General features: G+C 33.9%; 1 protein-coding gene across 2 annotated transcripts in view; it reads left to right on the plus strand.

Annotated features, from left to right (window-relative positions):
- The window catches only part of COL11A1 (collagen type XI alpha 1 chain), a 211970-nt gene that overhangs the window by 169778 nt on the left and 24548 nt on the right, over positions 1-17644 (plus strand). For both annotated transcript variants that reach the window (XM_061121277.1, XM_061121276.1), the window contains 8 exons: positions 322-375; positions 2297-2350; positions 3588-3641; positions 8265-8318; positions 8927-9034; positions 9738-9791; positions 11178-11231; positions 12272-12325. In XM_061121277.1, the coding sequence (XP_060977260.1) occupies positions 322-375; positions 2297-2350; positions 3588-3641; positions 8265-8318; positions 8927-9034; positions 9738-9791; positions 11178-11231; positions 12272-12325 (486 nt within the window). The remainder of the gene's footprint in view (positions 1-321; positions 376-2296; positions 2351-3587; positions 3642-8264; positions 8319-8926; positions 9035-9737; positions 9792-11177; positions 11232-12271; positions 12326-17644) is intronic.

Raw genomic sequence — 17644 nt, forward strand, 5'->3', positions numbered from 1 at the left:
CCATATACTACTCATAAAAGATGGAGAAAATGATTAGGTATTTATAAATTCTCAGAACAAATTATGTATTTAGTTCTTGTAATTGAAATCAAAAAGTATAATACTACGCAAAGTGTGAATTTATGGATGTACATACATGATTCCCTAATATTTAGTCAATATTTGCATTATATGTATTTTGACAGATAATAGTTTATGAGTCTTAATTCCATGTTCTTATTTAGCTGTATTTAACTTTGAATTCTATATGAGAAATTGGACAAATATTTCTTTTTAAATACATGAATGAATTTTACTGTTTCTCTATTTATATTTTCTTAGGGTCTTCCAGGCCCACCCGGTGAAAAAGGAGAAAATGGGGATGTTGGTCCCATGGTAAGTTTTTATTTTCTAGAATTGATGTATTGTGAATTTCCACATTACTTGTATCTTTCTCAAGGTTTATTAATATGAACAAAGTAGTCCTAAAGGTAATGACTTTTCAGATTGCTGCCTCCCTGTTCCTCACCCAGACTTGCATCTGACACTTTTAAAGTTTCTCTCACTGTCTTGAATATTTCTCTATCTTTCCTTTTTCTCTGTTTGGAATAATGTTGTGCACACATATGGCATTCTTTGGTTGATGTATTGTTATATCTGATTTATTTCTCTGTGTATGTATTGTTAGGTATATATAAACTGCTACACTTTGGGTTTTTTTTTTAGTCTTTCGCTTTAACTCTGGCCTTTGATGTGAAACAGGTAAATAATAGATAATAGTTACCCAGGATTTGGGTAACTAACAAATGTTAACACACTATTAAAAATTAATTATACTTTGAAACAAATTCTTAATTTAATGAGGGATTTTATCTTAATCAGAATGTTTTGGCATAATAATATGCAATTATTGATTCTGGATTTTTGCTCTAAATTTAATATTTCAGCTAAAAATTTAAAATACATATATTTGTTGATCAAGCACTATCTTTGTAAGGAAAAAAACAAGCCAGGATCATTGACATCTATAATGAAATGAATACATTTCCTAATTGCTCTTTCCCTTTGATAAACATTGCCTTCAATATTTGCTTCCTTCAAAATACATATTTTGATAATTTTATACTTACATGTTAGATTATGTAAGGAACAAAAAACATAAACATTGCCCATCCAAAAAACTAATTAATACCCTAAACAGTTTCAACTGCATAGCAAGCTTCTCTCTGAATACTCTTGCTATGGTCCGCTGAATCATTAATACATTCTCTTTGACTTATGGTGATAGCTAATAGCTAATAGTCAACCATGACATGAGAATAAATTGTGACCTCTAAAGAAGTACTAATGCCCTGGGATTTACTACAGATGAATTTAAACACAGTCTTGAAGTAAGGGGTTCTGGCCATCAGTACTTTACAGAAATTGTCCCAAGGTAATTTTAATGCATAGTCAGGAGCAAGAACCTTTATTTAAGGATGACAACTAAACAGTTAATCTTATTCCAGTTCTGGCATATATAACATGAGAGCTGACATTAAAAAAGTAAAAATAGGTGATAACGATAACCCTATATGCAGAACAGAAAAAGAGACACAGAAATACAGAACAGACTTTTGAACTCTCTGGGAGAATGTGAGGGTGGGATATTTCAAAAGAACAGCATGTATACTATCTATGGTGAAACAGATCACCAGCCCAGGTGGGATGCACGAGACAAGTGCTCCGGCCTGGTGCACTGGGAAGACCCAGAGGAATCGGGTGGAGAGGGAGGTGGGAGGGATTGGGAATACATGTAAATCCATGGCTGATTCATAGCAATGTATGACAAAACCCACTGGAAAAAAAAAAATAATAAAAAAAAAAAAAAAAAAGAATTAAATAATAAAAAAAAAAAAATAAAAAAAAAATAAAAAAGTAAAAATATACAAATAAAAAATATACAATTAATGAATTCTAAATCTACTCAAGCACTGTTTATTTTCCCAACTTTATGTCCGCTTTATACTCTAGCATTCTAGTATATTCTGGCATATAATATTTTAGTTGTATTATGAATTCATTGTACTGGATAGTATAATAGACTTTTATAATTTTTAATTAAATTGTTCTTCTTGCAGTTCTAATTTCCCCATATCTATGTGTAAACATTTGCTAACATGATGTGTCCATCAAGAATGACTTACAACCCTGATATGCTTTATTGACTATGATTTTGCAGGCTGAAGCTTCTTTTTGTTTTCTCAATCACAAAATGAAAATATCAGGAATGCATTTGAGTTTGATCTTCATAAACATTACTATTCTTCTCTTACAGGGTCCACCTGGTCCTCCAGGCCCAAGAGGTCCTCAAGGTCCTAATGGAGCTGATGTAAGACTGTGAAATATGTTAGTTATTTTGAAGTTATATAGATATTATGTAATGGCAGGTAGTATTTAAAATACAGTGGGGATAATTACACTCCTTTGAAATGTTTACATGAACAGTAGCTCAGGGGTCATTTACTCACTCCATTTTATTTAAAAGAAAAGAAAGGCTTTGTAGGGAGCTAGTTCCTACAAATATTAATATAATATGGGTACAAAGTTTACATGCAATATATATTTAGTGAGAAATATATATTAAGTGAAAAATATTCACTAGAGTACTGCATTGTTCAGTTCAAATTACTGTCTTGCACATAATAATTCTACACTGCTGCTGAATTATTTCAGATTTAACCCTTTATCTTTTACAACTGCTTGAGGAGATGGTTTGTAATTGCCTTGACTATACTAGCTTAGGTCTGTGTTCCAAACATCCTTTATCTAAAAATTTTGCAATTTTGTATTTTCTTCTGTAGAATATATCAGAGTAACATGGGCATGATAATATATGTACTTCTTACCCTGTAAAAAAATGTTTCCTCTTAATTGTATAAATGATCTCCCCCAAGCTTAACTGTTGACTGACTGTTCTAATATTATAGGAATGTAATGTCATATTTATCTTATTGTTACTATTAACAGATTTATAGATTTTGGTGTTCTGTTTCCATTTGACTTTCCCTTTTCACAAAGAGCAAGTTATTTATTCTTGTCTTTATTGCTCTTCTGTTATTCCTGGTTTTAATTCTGGCAGGCCAGAACTAGGTAAAATAAATTACATGCAGATGTACTAATAAAAATGCTTTTAGGTTTTAATTCTCCTAAGTAATTTAAAGACTAAGAGATGGTTTATATTGTTTTTGCATGGATTGTAGTATTCTTAATCAGTCATATTTTGATCCACTAAGAAAATCTGCAAAACCATCCTCTAAATCTGATCTACTCAATTGGCTGAGAGATTGAAATTATGTTCCAAGTATCAACTGACATGACTAGAGTTGGAAAGTCCTCTGCTTTATCTCCAGAATTCTGGTGCATTTGAAAATCAATTTAAAACAATTAAATTATTTGCTATCCAGTACATTTGACAATTCCATAAAGTTCATCATCTTGTCTCATCTTTCAAATGACGAGATATTCTTGCACATATTTCTCTCCTTGAGAACAAGTGGATGTATGTTTATGAATTTATATCTTATTACAAGAGTAAGGATAACTGTATTCCCTTTCTTACACCGCAGGGACCACAAGGACCCCCAGGATCCATTGGCTCAGTTGGTGGTGTTGGAGAAAAGGTAAGGGATGCAGTGATAGACAGTTAAGGCAGCAAGAATTGGGGGCTTTAATAATATCAATTAGTATTTTAAGTGCTTATAATAGTTGTGTCTTTCTAAATGTTTTGCACATATTTATATCATCTTCTGTGATAGTTAAATAAATTAAAAGTAAAATGATTTAGCGGTGTAACATTTTTTATTGCCAGTCATGGTGCTGAGTGGTATAAGTGGATTACTCCTTGTAACTAACACAACCACCCCACGATGATAATAGTTTATCCATATTTTTAGGTTGAGTGAGCAGAATATAGAGAATATCAGTAATTTCATCAAGGTTTTGTCAATAGAAAGTGACTAAATCAAGATCCACTTTAACCCAGGTATATTTGATTAGACCGTGTCTGTAGTAACATTCTGCTGAAAATAGAAGAGATTGGTTGATGCAACTGACTTAAACAGGAGAAAAGAATCCTTCACAATACAAAAGAATTAATCATTCATTTGGTCATATTTGGAGTTGTATTTTCATTACTAATTGAGCTTCCTTGGTGGCTCAGACAATAAAGAGTCTGCCTACAGTGCAGGAGACCCGGGTTCGATCCCCGGGTTGGAAAGATCCCTTGGAGAGGGAAATGGCAACGCACTCCAGTATTCTTGCCTGGAAATCCCATGGATGGAGGAGCCTGGCAGGCTACAGTCCATGGGGTCGCAAAGAGTCGGACACAACTGAGCGACTTCAATTTACTTTACTTTTTTCATTAGTAATACTATGTCTTTGGCACGTTTCAAAATAGCTGGCATTGATATAATATCTGGGCTCTGAATAGTTTCCTTTTATCATGAAAATGATTTTATTTAAAATATCTGCTTTTCCTTTTTATAAAAATGATAAAAGTGATTCTTCGATTTGTTATTTATACATTCACTCTCATTTCTTAAAAGAACTTTCAAGAAAATTAACATTGATATTGCTTTACTTAAAAAAATAAATTCTTCGTCAGTGTGAGGCATAGAAGTGTCATGCCATAAAGTACGCAGTGGAAAAAATTTAGAAATTTCCTGTGTTTGTTTCAGTTTTGTTAATAAATAACAGAAGTATAGACTTATCCTAATCATAAAAGTGATTCTGTTGTTTAGTCTCAAAAATTTTGATGTATCATATATTATACTCATTGAGTTATTTTTGTTAAAAGATTTAGTCCTCAGAAAAGATATGTAATTGGTTGAGAATCTAGTACTTTAGTGTTTATTTCTTCCCAACACCCACATTCTAGCATTTTGATTATAATTAATTTTATATAATTGCCTATTTAAATAGTTTCTTAATTACTAAATTAGAAATATTTGAAAGCTATTATCTAATTCTTCCCCTGGAGGAGGAAATGGCAACCCCCTCCAGTATTCTTCCCTGGGGAATCCCATGGACAGCAGGGCCTGGTGGGCTGCAGCTCATGGAGTTGCAGAGTCAAACACCATGAGTGAGCGACTAATACTTTCGCTTTCATCTAATTCTTACTTCATAAGAAGGCTAGTGCTTTAATTTTGATTAAACCAAGACTAACTCTTGGTTTATATTCTTAAATTTTAAGTTTCTGTTTAAAAAAATGCAGATAAATTGAGAATGGAATTGAGAGAACCTTTTCTTTGAGTTGAGTTGTCATAGGAAGACTAACAGAAGAGAAGACTGCTATCTGATGGTATCACAGTAATAGACAGATGAAGGTAGCCCACACCTTTCCTCTTTCTTCCTTTTGCATCATCTTCTTTTGGTTCTAATACTGAACAAATAATTGTGAGGACTAGTCTCTAATTTTAGTTTTCTGCCCATATAGCAAATTCTAAAACCATTTTACAACTTTTTCAACTTATTTTGTTTCCTAAAGCTTTTGGGTACAGTGGGAATACTGTTAAGTACTTAAGTTGCTTCTTTAATGGTTTTATCCTCTGCCCTACTCTAGAAGATAAGCATGGATGCCAGATGTTTGGAGCTTTGGGAAATTCCCTTCCCATACTGTTTCCATTTGCTTAAAGTCTATCTGGTAATATCTGGCCACTTTTGCATCTTCATAGAATAATTCGGTCAATCAAGATAGGTGTTTGACTTCTTACAATTAAAACATCTAAATTTGTTGTACTAAAAAAAACAGAGTTTTATTTTTCTCTGTTTAAAAACTTTTCTATGTGACAGCAAGATAGAAATAAACTCCTAATTTTCTTTTCTTTTCTTCAGAATCTAGAGTATAGATTCTGGCTATACTTTGAATCTAGGGTGTACTTTGATGTAGATACTAGATTTTTGAGATCGAATCTGATTTGATTTTAATGCTTTCTCACTTTTATGCTGGAAATTTATTTTCAGTCCCAAATTCAATAGAAAAAAGAAAAACTAAGCTACTTTAGTCATGCTGCACTTTGCTTAAATAAATTTAACTTGTTTTCTGTGTAATATATATTTGCTATAGATGGATTTTGTACTTTAGTGTTTTCCTCAAAACAATGAATGCATGTTTTATGAATTTAGACAGAGTAATTTGCTGTCCCTTCTGAAGGGGGCTTTAATCTGAACAAGTGTGTTACAGAATGGGATAAAATGGTTAAATGATAAGTAATAATAAATGTATAATCTACCACCTCTTTCTTATGCCAGTGGTCTTCATAGAATTTACATTATTGTAAATACACTACTATTACTTAGAATAAGCATGGTTAGCCTTCTTGATACTAGAAATATTTAATTTGTATAATCCAGTCTTGTTACACTGTTTTATTGCTTTACTTGTAATCTTGCTCCAATCCCTTTTCAATTTTAAATGGGACCTTTAAAGATAATATCATCTTAAGTAATTGCTGTTTATATTGTGCATATTTGTCTATAATGTAACCAAAAATGTAATTTACATATATATTTAGTCATACTGCTACATATTAGATCTCTAGAACTTATTCATCTTGAGTATCTGAAATTTTGAACCCTTGACAAACATCTCCCCATGGCCCCCAATCTACAACCCCCAGTGACCACCAATGTACTCTCTGCTTGAGCGAGCTTGGCTTTTTTAAATTCCATCTGATTGAGGTTATGCAGTAGACTATATACATTCTATATATAACGAATTTAATATGGACATTTTACAATTGATTTGAATGGTAAGCCGCTTAAGTTTTTTCAAAGATGTGAATAATGACTCTTAAAATATTACATACATTTTATTCCATCATCCTGGGATTGATGAATGATTCATTGCTTTGGAAATAATGTAAATATAATATTTTACTTGTAAAGTTTATTCAAGATAATTGGAAATATTTTCTACTTATCTTGAGAGAAAGTAATTTATACACAATAATAGTACTAATAAATTCTTAGAAAGTACTTGATCTCTTCCCTCATTATGCAGACAATTGCAAAAGTTAAAATATGTGCATATTCTCAAAGAATAAGAAATTGTATACATGAAATAGTCTCTCCCTTGGAATTATGTTTATATTTGATTTCAAACCAATTCATGAACAGAGGGTTTGTGCCAGGAACATTAGAAATAGCTAAGTTAAAAATTAAAGGAAATTCAGGCCTCATTTTTTTTTTAATTAGAATAATTTTTACTTCAGATTTTCTAGTACTACAAGTTTTGTATAGAAACATGCATGGCACATGAATGTACTGTATTACTTCACTTGAATGATTACTTGAACAGAATATTATGTTTGTATGCATTTCTAAGTATGAGGAGTTAGTAACAGACATTCACAAGAGAAAACCTATTAGTCTAGGAGGTTTATTTATTATTCCACTGAGTCAGAAAATAGCCATCCATATCTATATGTGGAAATCATAAAAACTACCTATATATTTGGAGAAGTATATGTACTGGAGAAGGAAATACACACACACACACACACACACACACACACATACACACACATAGGAGAGGGAAATGGCAACCCACTCCAGCATTCTTGCCTGGAGAATTCCATGGATAGAGGAGCCTGGCAGGCTATAGTCCATGGGATTGCAAAAGGGTCAGTCATGACCTAGTGACTTAACTATATATATATATATATATACACACACATATATATACATATAGACTCAAAAGGAGAAATTTTAATTAGTATCTAAGTATAAATATGCATATTACAAATAGTCTTTTTGTATTTATAGCTCCACTTTAGACCTCTTCAGACCTCTACTAACTAATTTTATAGGATTATCAAAATACTACCAAATTGTTTGATTAGAGCAATTTAATATTTTAGAAAGAAAACATTTTTAAATTGTTTAATCCATAAACTTAATTGTAATGTGAATATTGATGCAACACAATACACAGTTTTTCGGAAACATGTGAATGTCTGTTTTGTGTGGTTTGGTGGTAACTTGGCTTAATGTTCTGGCTATTAACTAACTGATGAGAATTGTAGCATCCAGCATATTCAGTTCTATTAATATCTCCCCAGTTGTGAGAAATAAAGTATTAAGGTCAGTAACTGAAAAAGTTTCTTCTTTTTATCGAAGCTGTCCCTGCTTTTTAAACAACATAATAAGTTAAGGGCTAAAGTGTCATAGTCGTCATTGAAGACAGTTTTACAAATGTAAAACATCGTTTCTGTATTCTGATAACTCATTTCCCTTCTTTACAGGGTGAACCAGGAGAAGCAGGGAACCCAGGGCCTCCTGGGGAAGCAGGCACAGGTGTAAGTGCTGGCTTATTGTCAATATAGTGTTTTAGGGATAAGATATTTCTTTCAGAGTATTTTAAACATGGAACTTAACTCCTAGATGCGATTCAGTTACTTGGTTTCCCTTTCCAATCCATTAAGAATCATCACAAATGCAGAGCCTTTTTATTTAATAATTTTGCCTATCTTCTGCATATTTTTGACTCACATAGAAATTTAAAAAATATTACATGTGCATAAGTTAGAACATTAAGAACTGTAAGATATTTATTGCACATATCTTTGGTGGACTATCCACAAAAGAAATGAACAAACCCTGCTACATCAAGTGATTATATATGAATTGTATTAGGATTGTACTATTCTAACTTAGATTAGTTTAAGCTGAGGGTGACCTTGACTTCCGGAAAACATTTGGCCATGTCTGGAGACATTTTTGGTTGTCACTCTTGGAGGAAGGATAACTGCTGGCATCTACATAATAAGCACCTGGATGGTGTTAAACATCTTGCAATGCAGGAGACAAGCTCCCACAGCAGAGAAGTCCCTGACCTAATATGCTGAGATTAAGAAGCTGTTTTAAAACTTGTAAGAGAATCAATTGTTTTTCTTATGTTATGTAGGGTCCCAAAGGAGAAAGAGGAGAGAAAGGAGAAGCTGGTCCACCGGGTGCTGCTGGACCTCCTGGTGTTAAGGGACCGCCAGGTGACGATGGCCCTAAGGGTAATCCGGTGAGTGACCTTGGTCCTCTTTAAAGTGACATCTGTGGCAAAGCTACTTGAAACTTTTCATAGAAAGACTCGAAATCATGAGACTTTGACCCATAGTTGGTGAGGCTAACTTTTCTTCATTTTATATATTCATAAGCATTCTCAATTCATATCATTTTGGTTTTTTTTGCTATTCTTTTTTTTAATTATTTTTTTCCATTTATTTTTATTAGTTGGAGGCTAATTACTTTACAATATTGTAGTGGTTTTTGCCATATATTGACATGAATGAGCCATGGATTTACATGTATTCCCCATCCCGATCCCCCCTCCCGCCTCCCTCCCCCACCCCATCCCTCTGGGTCTTCCCAGTGCACCAGCCCTGAGCACTTGTCTCATGCATCCAACCTGGGCTGGTGATCTGTTTCACCCTTGATAATATACATGTTTCGATGCTGTTCTCTCATAACATCCCACCCTCAACTTCTCCCACAGAGTCCAAAAGTCTGTTTTGTACATCTGTGTTTCTTTTTCTGTTTTGCATATAGGGTTATCATTACCATCTTTCTAAATTCCATATATCATATCATTTCAAACAATTTTTCTGCAGGAGAAGAGAGATATTTTGTATGGTTTTGCCGTGACTTTTACCTCTTAAGTTTCAGAATATCATGACTTTATATGAAACTATTTTTTATTATTTCCTTTTAAAACATTATCTTAGGGTCCTGTTGGTTTTCCTGGAGATCCTGGTCCCCCTGGTGAGCCTGGCCCTGCAGTAAGTATCATGAGAAAACAAAAGAATTATTTTTGTGAGGAATCTTCCCAGTTAATAATTAAAGAAAAGCCTTAATTACTTCAGTGGATCCCCACAATTAGGAAGAAAAGACAGATGTAAACTGTAGCCACATGTACCAGAACAAAAATTTGTATATTTGAAAACTATTAGACTTGCATTATGGCAGAAAGTGCAGAGGAACTAAAAAGCCTCTTGATGAAAGTGAAAGAGGAGAGTGAAAAATTTGGCTTAAAGCTCAACATTCAGAAAACTAAGATCATGGCATCTGGTCCCATCACCTCATGGGAAATAGATGGGGAGACAGTGGAAACAGTGACAGACTTTATTTTTTGGCTCCAAAATCACTGCAGATGGTGACTGCAGCCGTGAAATTAAAAGACGCTTACTCCTTGGAAAGAAAGTTATGACCAACCTAGATAGCATATCAAAAAGCAGAGCCATTACTTTGCCAATAAAAGTCCATCTGGTCAAGGCTATGGTTTTTCCAGTGGTCATGTATGGATGTGAGAGTTGAACTGTGAAGAAAACTGAGCGCCGAAAAATTGATGCTTTTGAACTGTGGTGTTGGAGAAGACTCTTGAGAGTCCCTTGGACTGCAAGGAGATCCAACCAGTTCATCCTAAAGGAGATCAGTCCTGGGTGTTCATTGGAAGGACTGATGCTGAAGCTGAAACTCCAATACTTTGGCCACCTGATGCGAAGAGTTGACTCATTGGAAAAGACCCTGATGCTGGGAGGGATTGGGGGCAGGAGGAGAAGGGGACAACAGTTGATGAGATGGCTGGATGGTATCACTGACTCTATGGGCATGGGTTTGGATAAACTCTGGGAGTTGGTGATGGACAGGGAGGCCTGGCATGCTGCGATTCATGGGGTCGCAAATAGTCGGACCCGACTGAGCAATTGAACTGAACTGAACTGAGACTTGCATTGCATGATTATTATTATCTCTTCATTGGGTTAGTGTTCCAGAGTTTGTTGGGTTGTACATTTTAATTATCTGAGTAGCAGCATTACTTTTATTTCAAAATTACAGGAGTTCTGCTTTTACCTTGGTCTATTCTAAAATCCAGATAGCTCAAATTGCATCATATTTGTTCATAGTTAAAGGATGCACTCTTCTTGTATAATAATTATATCTTCCCCTTTCTTTATATTCAGAACATACTATATATTTTTTAATTTCATATGGGAGAAATTTCATAAATTTTATAGTAAAAGATTCTATAATTCTTAAAAAAAACAACTGAAAGAATATAATGATACTCTTGTCTATCTAAGCTGGTAAATCATATCTTTTTTTTTCTGATAAAAGTGAGTTAATAGTGAGAAATACCTGGGTTCATTTTCTTTTGCTGATTATAGGGTCAAGATGGTGTTGGTGGTGACAAGGGTGAAGATGGAGATCCTGGACAACCGGTAAGTAAGAACACTATTTTATTTAGTCTCTGCAGAGTCTCAAGATATTTTAAAGAAGTAATCAGGCTCTCAAAAGCATAGCTAAATGTACACATATTTTTCTTAATGAATTATCAGTCATATTTGAACTCCAGTTTAAATTCAGTCTTCCATGGAATGTTTCTTACTTGATACGATTTAAGAAATATAAGCACAGCCTTTGTAATAAAAACTAAAGCTGTATCATAATAGTGATTTTGTCACACCAGATCACTTTCAACTATCTCTCCCATTGTGTTAAATGGAAAATCATTTTAAAGTCACAGGTGAGACTTAGATGAAGAAAATGAGGTTATCAGCCTATTATTAGGATGAATTACTTCAATTTCTACCCTAAAGGAACTCAGCATTATTGGACTATTTTTTTTAATTTTTAATTTGGGAAATTAATGTAGCTTCGGCCACATGTGGTTATTTAAGGAGGAAGTAAGGAGGATGCTTACTTAAGTAGGCGTGAAAGACAAACTGCACTCAACATAACTTTGTCTCTAGAGTCATATCCACTGGATGTTTGCAGTCAAAGATATATAGGTTTATTTTGTGTGAATAAGGCTTGTGGGTCATATCCCAGCATGTTGTGTTCTCCTTTGCATAAAAAAGGGTAGTGTTGCACAAGATAAAGTTAGAGATACAGATTCATAGTTCACAGATGTATGTGATATGAATAGAATTATTAACCACATGATTCTATTAATTCATACATTGATTGGATATATGTCAGATATAAATTAGCACTTAAAAAACAGTTTTAAATAGAAGGAATTCAATTCCACTTTTTTCTTCTATTTATATGAAGAAGTTTTCCATATAAATTTACCAGTTCTAATTATAGATATCTGGAGGAAGTTTAAGTATCTGAAATAGGACTGAGATATTCCAGGAAATAGATGTGGAGAAATGCAAAAAGCATGTTGGTTTCATTCCAGATTTTGAACAGTGCTGGAAGCCATAAAATAATACTCATAAAATTGCTTAAAAGATATTTTTTTCACATTTTATAGGGTCCTCCTGGCCCATCTGGTGAGGCTGGCCCACCAGGTCCTCCTGGTAAAAGAGTAAGTTTTAAAATTTTTTTATTTGAAATATCTACTAATTATCCATTCTGTGTATAAATTTATATAATATATATAAGCTGTAGGCAACATTATAATGGTACTGAAATATATAAGTCCTAGAGAATAATTTCCTGAATTTGCCAAAATGATTATTAATGTCAAACACACTTTAATTGACAGGTTTAATTTGTCACAGTGAAAAATAGTTTCACACCTCTATGCTTAGATCTCCTCCTCTGTAAAAATGTCACAGGCTTTTTGAAAGACTCTGCTGATACCCTAAACTTCAGCTCATGGTGTCGTCTGAAGTCCAGGGCTTCTTTAAAGAATTATAGAAACCTTATTACAGTATCAATAGTATGAGCTCAGAAATCAGCATGTTAGATTGTTTTACACTGTCAAACTACTCTGATTTGGAAACAATGGCTGTATTTTAAAAAAGAACTATAGTGAAATATAAAAATCTTGTTCAAAATATTGGCTACTAGGGAACCTAGGAGATTTGCTTTATTGCCTTTTCCCTATTACTCTACTGTTTTTGTAATAAAACAATCCTGTAGACCTGCCTCTTGCAGCTCTTCTATCAATATCGAGTGTTCTCCTGCACCTTCTTTGATCTAGTTTTTAACCTCTCCATGAACAAAATATGTGGTAAACATTAAAATGTGTTTCATAGTCTCATTTTCTCTTCAGTAATTCAAAAGCACAGAGCAATTGGGGCCACACTTGTTTTCTAATGGTAGCTTTATATTAGGAGATAGTCATACTATACATCTTCCTATACACAGAGTATGAACAGGTTTTAATTCTATCTCTCAGGATCAGAGGAGCCTGGCAGGCTACAGTCTGTGGGATAAGAAAAAAGTCAGACACAACTGAAATGACTTATCATGCACTCAGGATATAAATTTGAGTCAATATTTATAACCAAACACTTCTCTGCCAGGAATGAACTTAGTTTGTAGTGAATATTGTCTTTGAATATAATTTTATCCCACTGACCAAGTGCCTGTTTTAACTTTTCTCCTCCTCTTCCTCCTTTTCTTTCTCATAATTATTATTATTTTATTTGTTTGCTTGTTTTCTTTTTGGTAGCAGGCCAAAAGCATAGTCTTGATAGAAAAAGAAATATATCTCAAAACAACCATTGGGCTATTATTCTTACATACATTCTCAATCACTCAGTTGTGTTCAACACTTTGTGACCATATAGACTGTAGCCTGCCAGGGTCCTCTGTCCATGGGATTATCCAGGCAAGAATATTGGAGTGGGTTGCCATGACTTCTCCAGGGGATCTTCCTGACCCAGAGATTAAACCCCATCTCTTAAGTCTCCTGCATTAGCAGGCAGGTTCTTTATCACTAGTACTACCTGGGAAGCCCAGAAATACAACTTAGAATAAGTTAATTTCTTTGAGTCTCAGTTTTCTCGTTTATAAAGTGGGCAAAATAATAGCCAATGCTGGAGTGAAATTAAATTAATAAATGTATATTTAAATCATCACATCTAGTATCTGAATTTATCAAGAGTTCAAAGAGTGAATGCTTTTCCTAAGGAGTTAAATATAAGTTTTGAATTATGGCATCATTTATAAATGAAACAAGCATATTAATTAAAATGTACAGATAAGATAGACATTTTCTTCTAATTTCTGAGTTCTGTAAATTGACATGAAAGTTCATTAGCAATGAATTTATAACTTCATCATTAATTACATTTTTTAAATATAGAATACTGTGACTCTGTTGAGGTGGATACATATTTGTATTATTTATTTATTTGATGTAAATACATATAAAATCATGTAACATAAACAGTAAAGGAATTTCCTATGACAACTACTGCCAGAAAACAGAGCATTAAATTCATGATGACTGCATGTAATTTCAATAACTTGAATTTGCTAAGCAAGAGGGATTTAGACCTAGTTTGAGAAATGTGCAAAGGAAGTACTTTAGAACTTTGCTGTATGTCTGTGAAATCACCTTGTTTATGTACTGAAGGAACACAAAGAGGCAGAAGGGACAAATGAAGTGAAAGTCGCTCAGTCGTGTCCAACTCTTTGCGACCCCATAGACTATACAGTCCATGGAAATCTCCAGGCCAGAATACTGGAGTGGGTAGAATTCTGCCTTCGCTAGCTTTTGCATTCAGCCAGCAGGCAGTATTGTCTTTGATGCAAGAATCAATTTAAAATTCAGATCAGTTCAGTCGCTCAGTCGTGTCCGACTCTTTGCGACCCCATGAGCTGCAGCACGCCAGACCTCCCTGTCCATCACCAACTCCCAGAGTCTACCCAAACCCATGTCCACTGAGTCGGTGATGCCATCCATCCATCTCATCCTCTGTCATCCCCTTCTCCTCCTGCCCTTAATCTTTCCCAGCATCAGGGTCTTTTCAAATGAGTCAGCTCTTCACATCAGGTGGCCAAAGTACTGGAGTTTCAGCTTCAACATCAGTCCCTCCAATGAACACCCGAGACTGATCTCCTTTGGGATGAACTGGTTGGATCTCCTTGCAGTCCAAGCGACTCTCAAGAGTCTTCTCCAACACCACAGTTCAAAAGCATTTAAAATTACCCTTGTGGAAACAGCAAAAACATTCCTATAGAATAATTATAATATCTGATCTATACACTTACTACTTAATTGAATATGGAATTTCTTTACCATTTATTTCCCTTTAGTTCATCTGGAAAGTATAATTTTAAGTCAGCTTTGTATGTAATTTGTGGAAATTAATATTTCTCTTATCCTTTGTTTCCCTATATTGGACATAACACAAAAGTAGATCAGTAACAATTTTGCTATAACATCTCATAGCAGAAATAGCAATGAATAGAAATGTGTTGAAAAGTATTTTATTTCCCTTGAGGGAATCTTGCAAATAAATGATAATAAACTTTCCTGATAGAATATTGATCAGAATGTTGTGAGTAGCAGTGATATTAAGAAACATCATTCTAACAGTTATTGAACAGGTAGGAAAATTAAGTTGCCATTTGTGGTACATGTACCTTCTGTCATGCATTTTAATACTTGAGAATAAACATATATTTCCTTAAGGCACTAGACGACTACAGTTTATATCAATAGGCCATTGGATTTTAATGCTCCAGTTATCATTATAGCTGTTTGAAACCAAGAGCTAGTTCAAAACCCTTATACTGAAAAAAAAAATCTACAGATGACTAAACTGATTTAAACATTATAATTTGAAATCGCATATACTAAATGGAATTTTAAGGAGTTTATCTCATTTTTGCCAAAGGAAAATTGACAAAAAATTAAAGCAATAACTGATATTATTAATTGATAGAAATATAGAGGAAATTTTAACCAATTTTATATGCTCATATATAACATATATGAGCCTATGCCCTTATGCATGGATGTGGATGGTTAGAAGATAAAATGCTATAAGGAAAATCCCTTCCATATCTACCTACCCTAAGATAAAGACCAGATATTAGGTTCTGAGGAAAGCCTTCCTATTGCCAAACTAGATCAGCATACCTTTCTTGTACACCTGTTTCATCTCCCCGTGTTTTACAATGTACTGCATTTGTTAATTTTGTCTTCTCTCTTTAAACTTTGTGAATTTTTTAGAGTTTCACCCTTTTTCTTACATTTTCCAGGCACAGTACATTTCTGGCATCTAAGAAAGTTTTAATTATTTGCAGCATGTATGGAAGATTGTGCAAATTATAGAGTAATGTAAAATGTGAATAGTGGAAAGGACTATATCATATATTTTGGTTTTGGGTTTTTTTTTTTTTTTTGGTCAATAGATTTCCCAATATATTTTATTTATTTTTTTCCATTTATTTTTATTAGTTGGAGGCTAATTACTTTATAATATTGTAGTGGTTTTGCCATACATTGACATGAATCAGCCATGGATTTACATGTGTTTCCCATCCCGATCCCCCCTCCCACCTCCTTCCCCATCCCATCCCTCTGGGTCTTCCCAGTGCACCAGCCCCGATCACTTGTCTCATGCATCCAACCTGGGCTGGTGATCTGTTTCACCCTTGATAGTATACTTGTTTCAATGCTATTCTCTCAGAACATCCCACCCTCGCCTTCTCCCACAGAGTCCAAAAGTCTGTTCTGTACATCTGTGTCTCTTTTGCTGTTTTGCATATAGGGTTATCATTACCATCTTTTTAAATTCCATATATATGCATTAGTATACTGTATTGGTCTTTATCTTTCTGGCTTACTTCACTCTGTATAGTGGGCTCCAGTTTCATCCATCTCATTAGAACTGATTCAAATGAATTCTTTTTAATGGCTGAGTAATATTCCATTGTGTATATGTACCATAGCTTCCTTATCCATTCGTCTGCTGATGGGCATCTAGATTGCTTCCATGTCCTGGCTATTATAAACATATATATCATATATTTTGAAAGTGAAGTGAAAGTGTTAGTTGCTCAGTCGTGTCCGACTCTGCAATCCCATGGACTATAACCAATCAGGCTCCTCTGTCCATGGAATTCTCCAGGCAAAAATACTGGAATGGGTAGCCTTTCCCTTCTCCAGGGGATCTTCCCAACCCAGGGATTGAACCCAGGTCTCCCACATTGCAGGTGGATTCTTTACCAGCTGAGCTACCAGAGAAGCCCATTGTATATCTTATATAATGTATATTTCTCACAGCAAGAAAAATCTTGTGTAGCAATGATTACTGATTTACAAAAATCTATTTTATTGTATCATGTTTTATGAGACATTTTCCAATCAAAGTACTCATTGCTTCATGATAGTACAGCAACTAATTCACTGCATTAAGTCCTTGCCTCTGTTTATGCAGATATCCGAGAAAGAAGTGACTAAAACAAGAATTTGTCAATAGGCAGTGTTTAGTTTTCTTTTTTTAAGAAAACTGCCTATTCTCTTAGAAAAACTACATTATCCATTTTCACTCTAGTCTTTCTTAAAAATAAACCTGTTTCATCTAGAAAAAAATATACAGAATAAGTGAAAAATGGGGAAAATGAGATAAAGAACAGGCTAAAGTCATTTAATGTGGATAAGATAGACATTAGGCATCATTCAAAAAGGAAAGAAATCCTTTTGGGATGAAAAAACTTTATATTAAATCACAATTTTGTGGCTATGCTGTAGTTTACTTGTATTTAAATTTTCTTGTCTTTTTAAACTCAAATTTTCTTTTCTCGCTTGCAGTAAATGCAACATTTTTGTTACATTTTAGATTGCTGATGACTTGCTTTTTCTAAAGCTGGATATTTATATATCTTCTGTATTATAAAGTTCATGGGTATAAATTCAATCTTGAAGTTAATACCTTTA

The sequence above is a fragment of the Dama dama genome, chromosome 20 (genome assembly GCF_033118175.1).
Source record: "Dama dama isolate Ldn47 chromosome 20, ASM3311817v1, whole genome shotgun sequence".
Classification (NCBI taxonomy): Eukaryota; Metazoa; Chordata; class Mammalia; order Artiodactyla; family Cervidae; genus Dama; species Dama dama.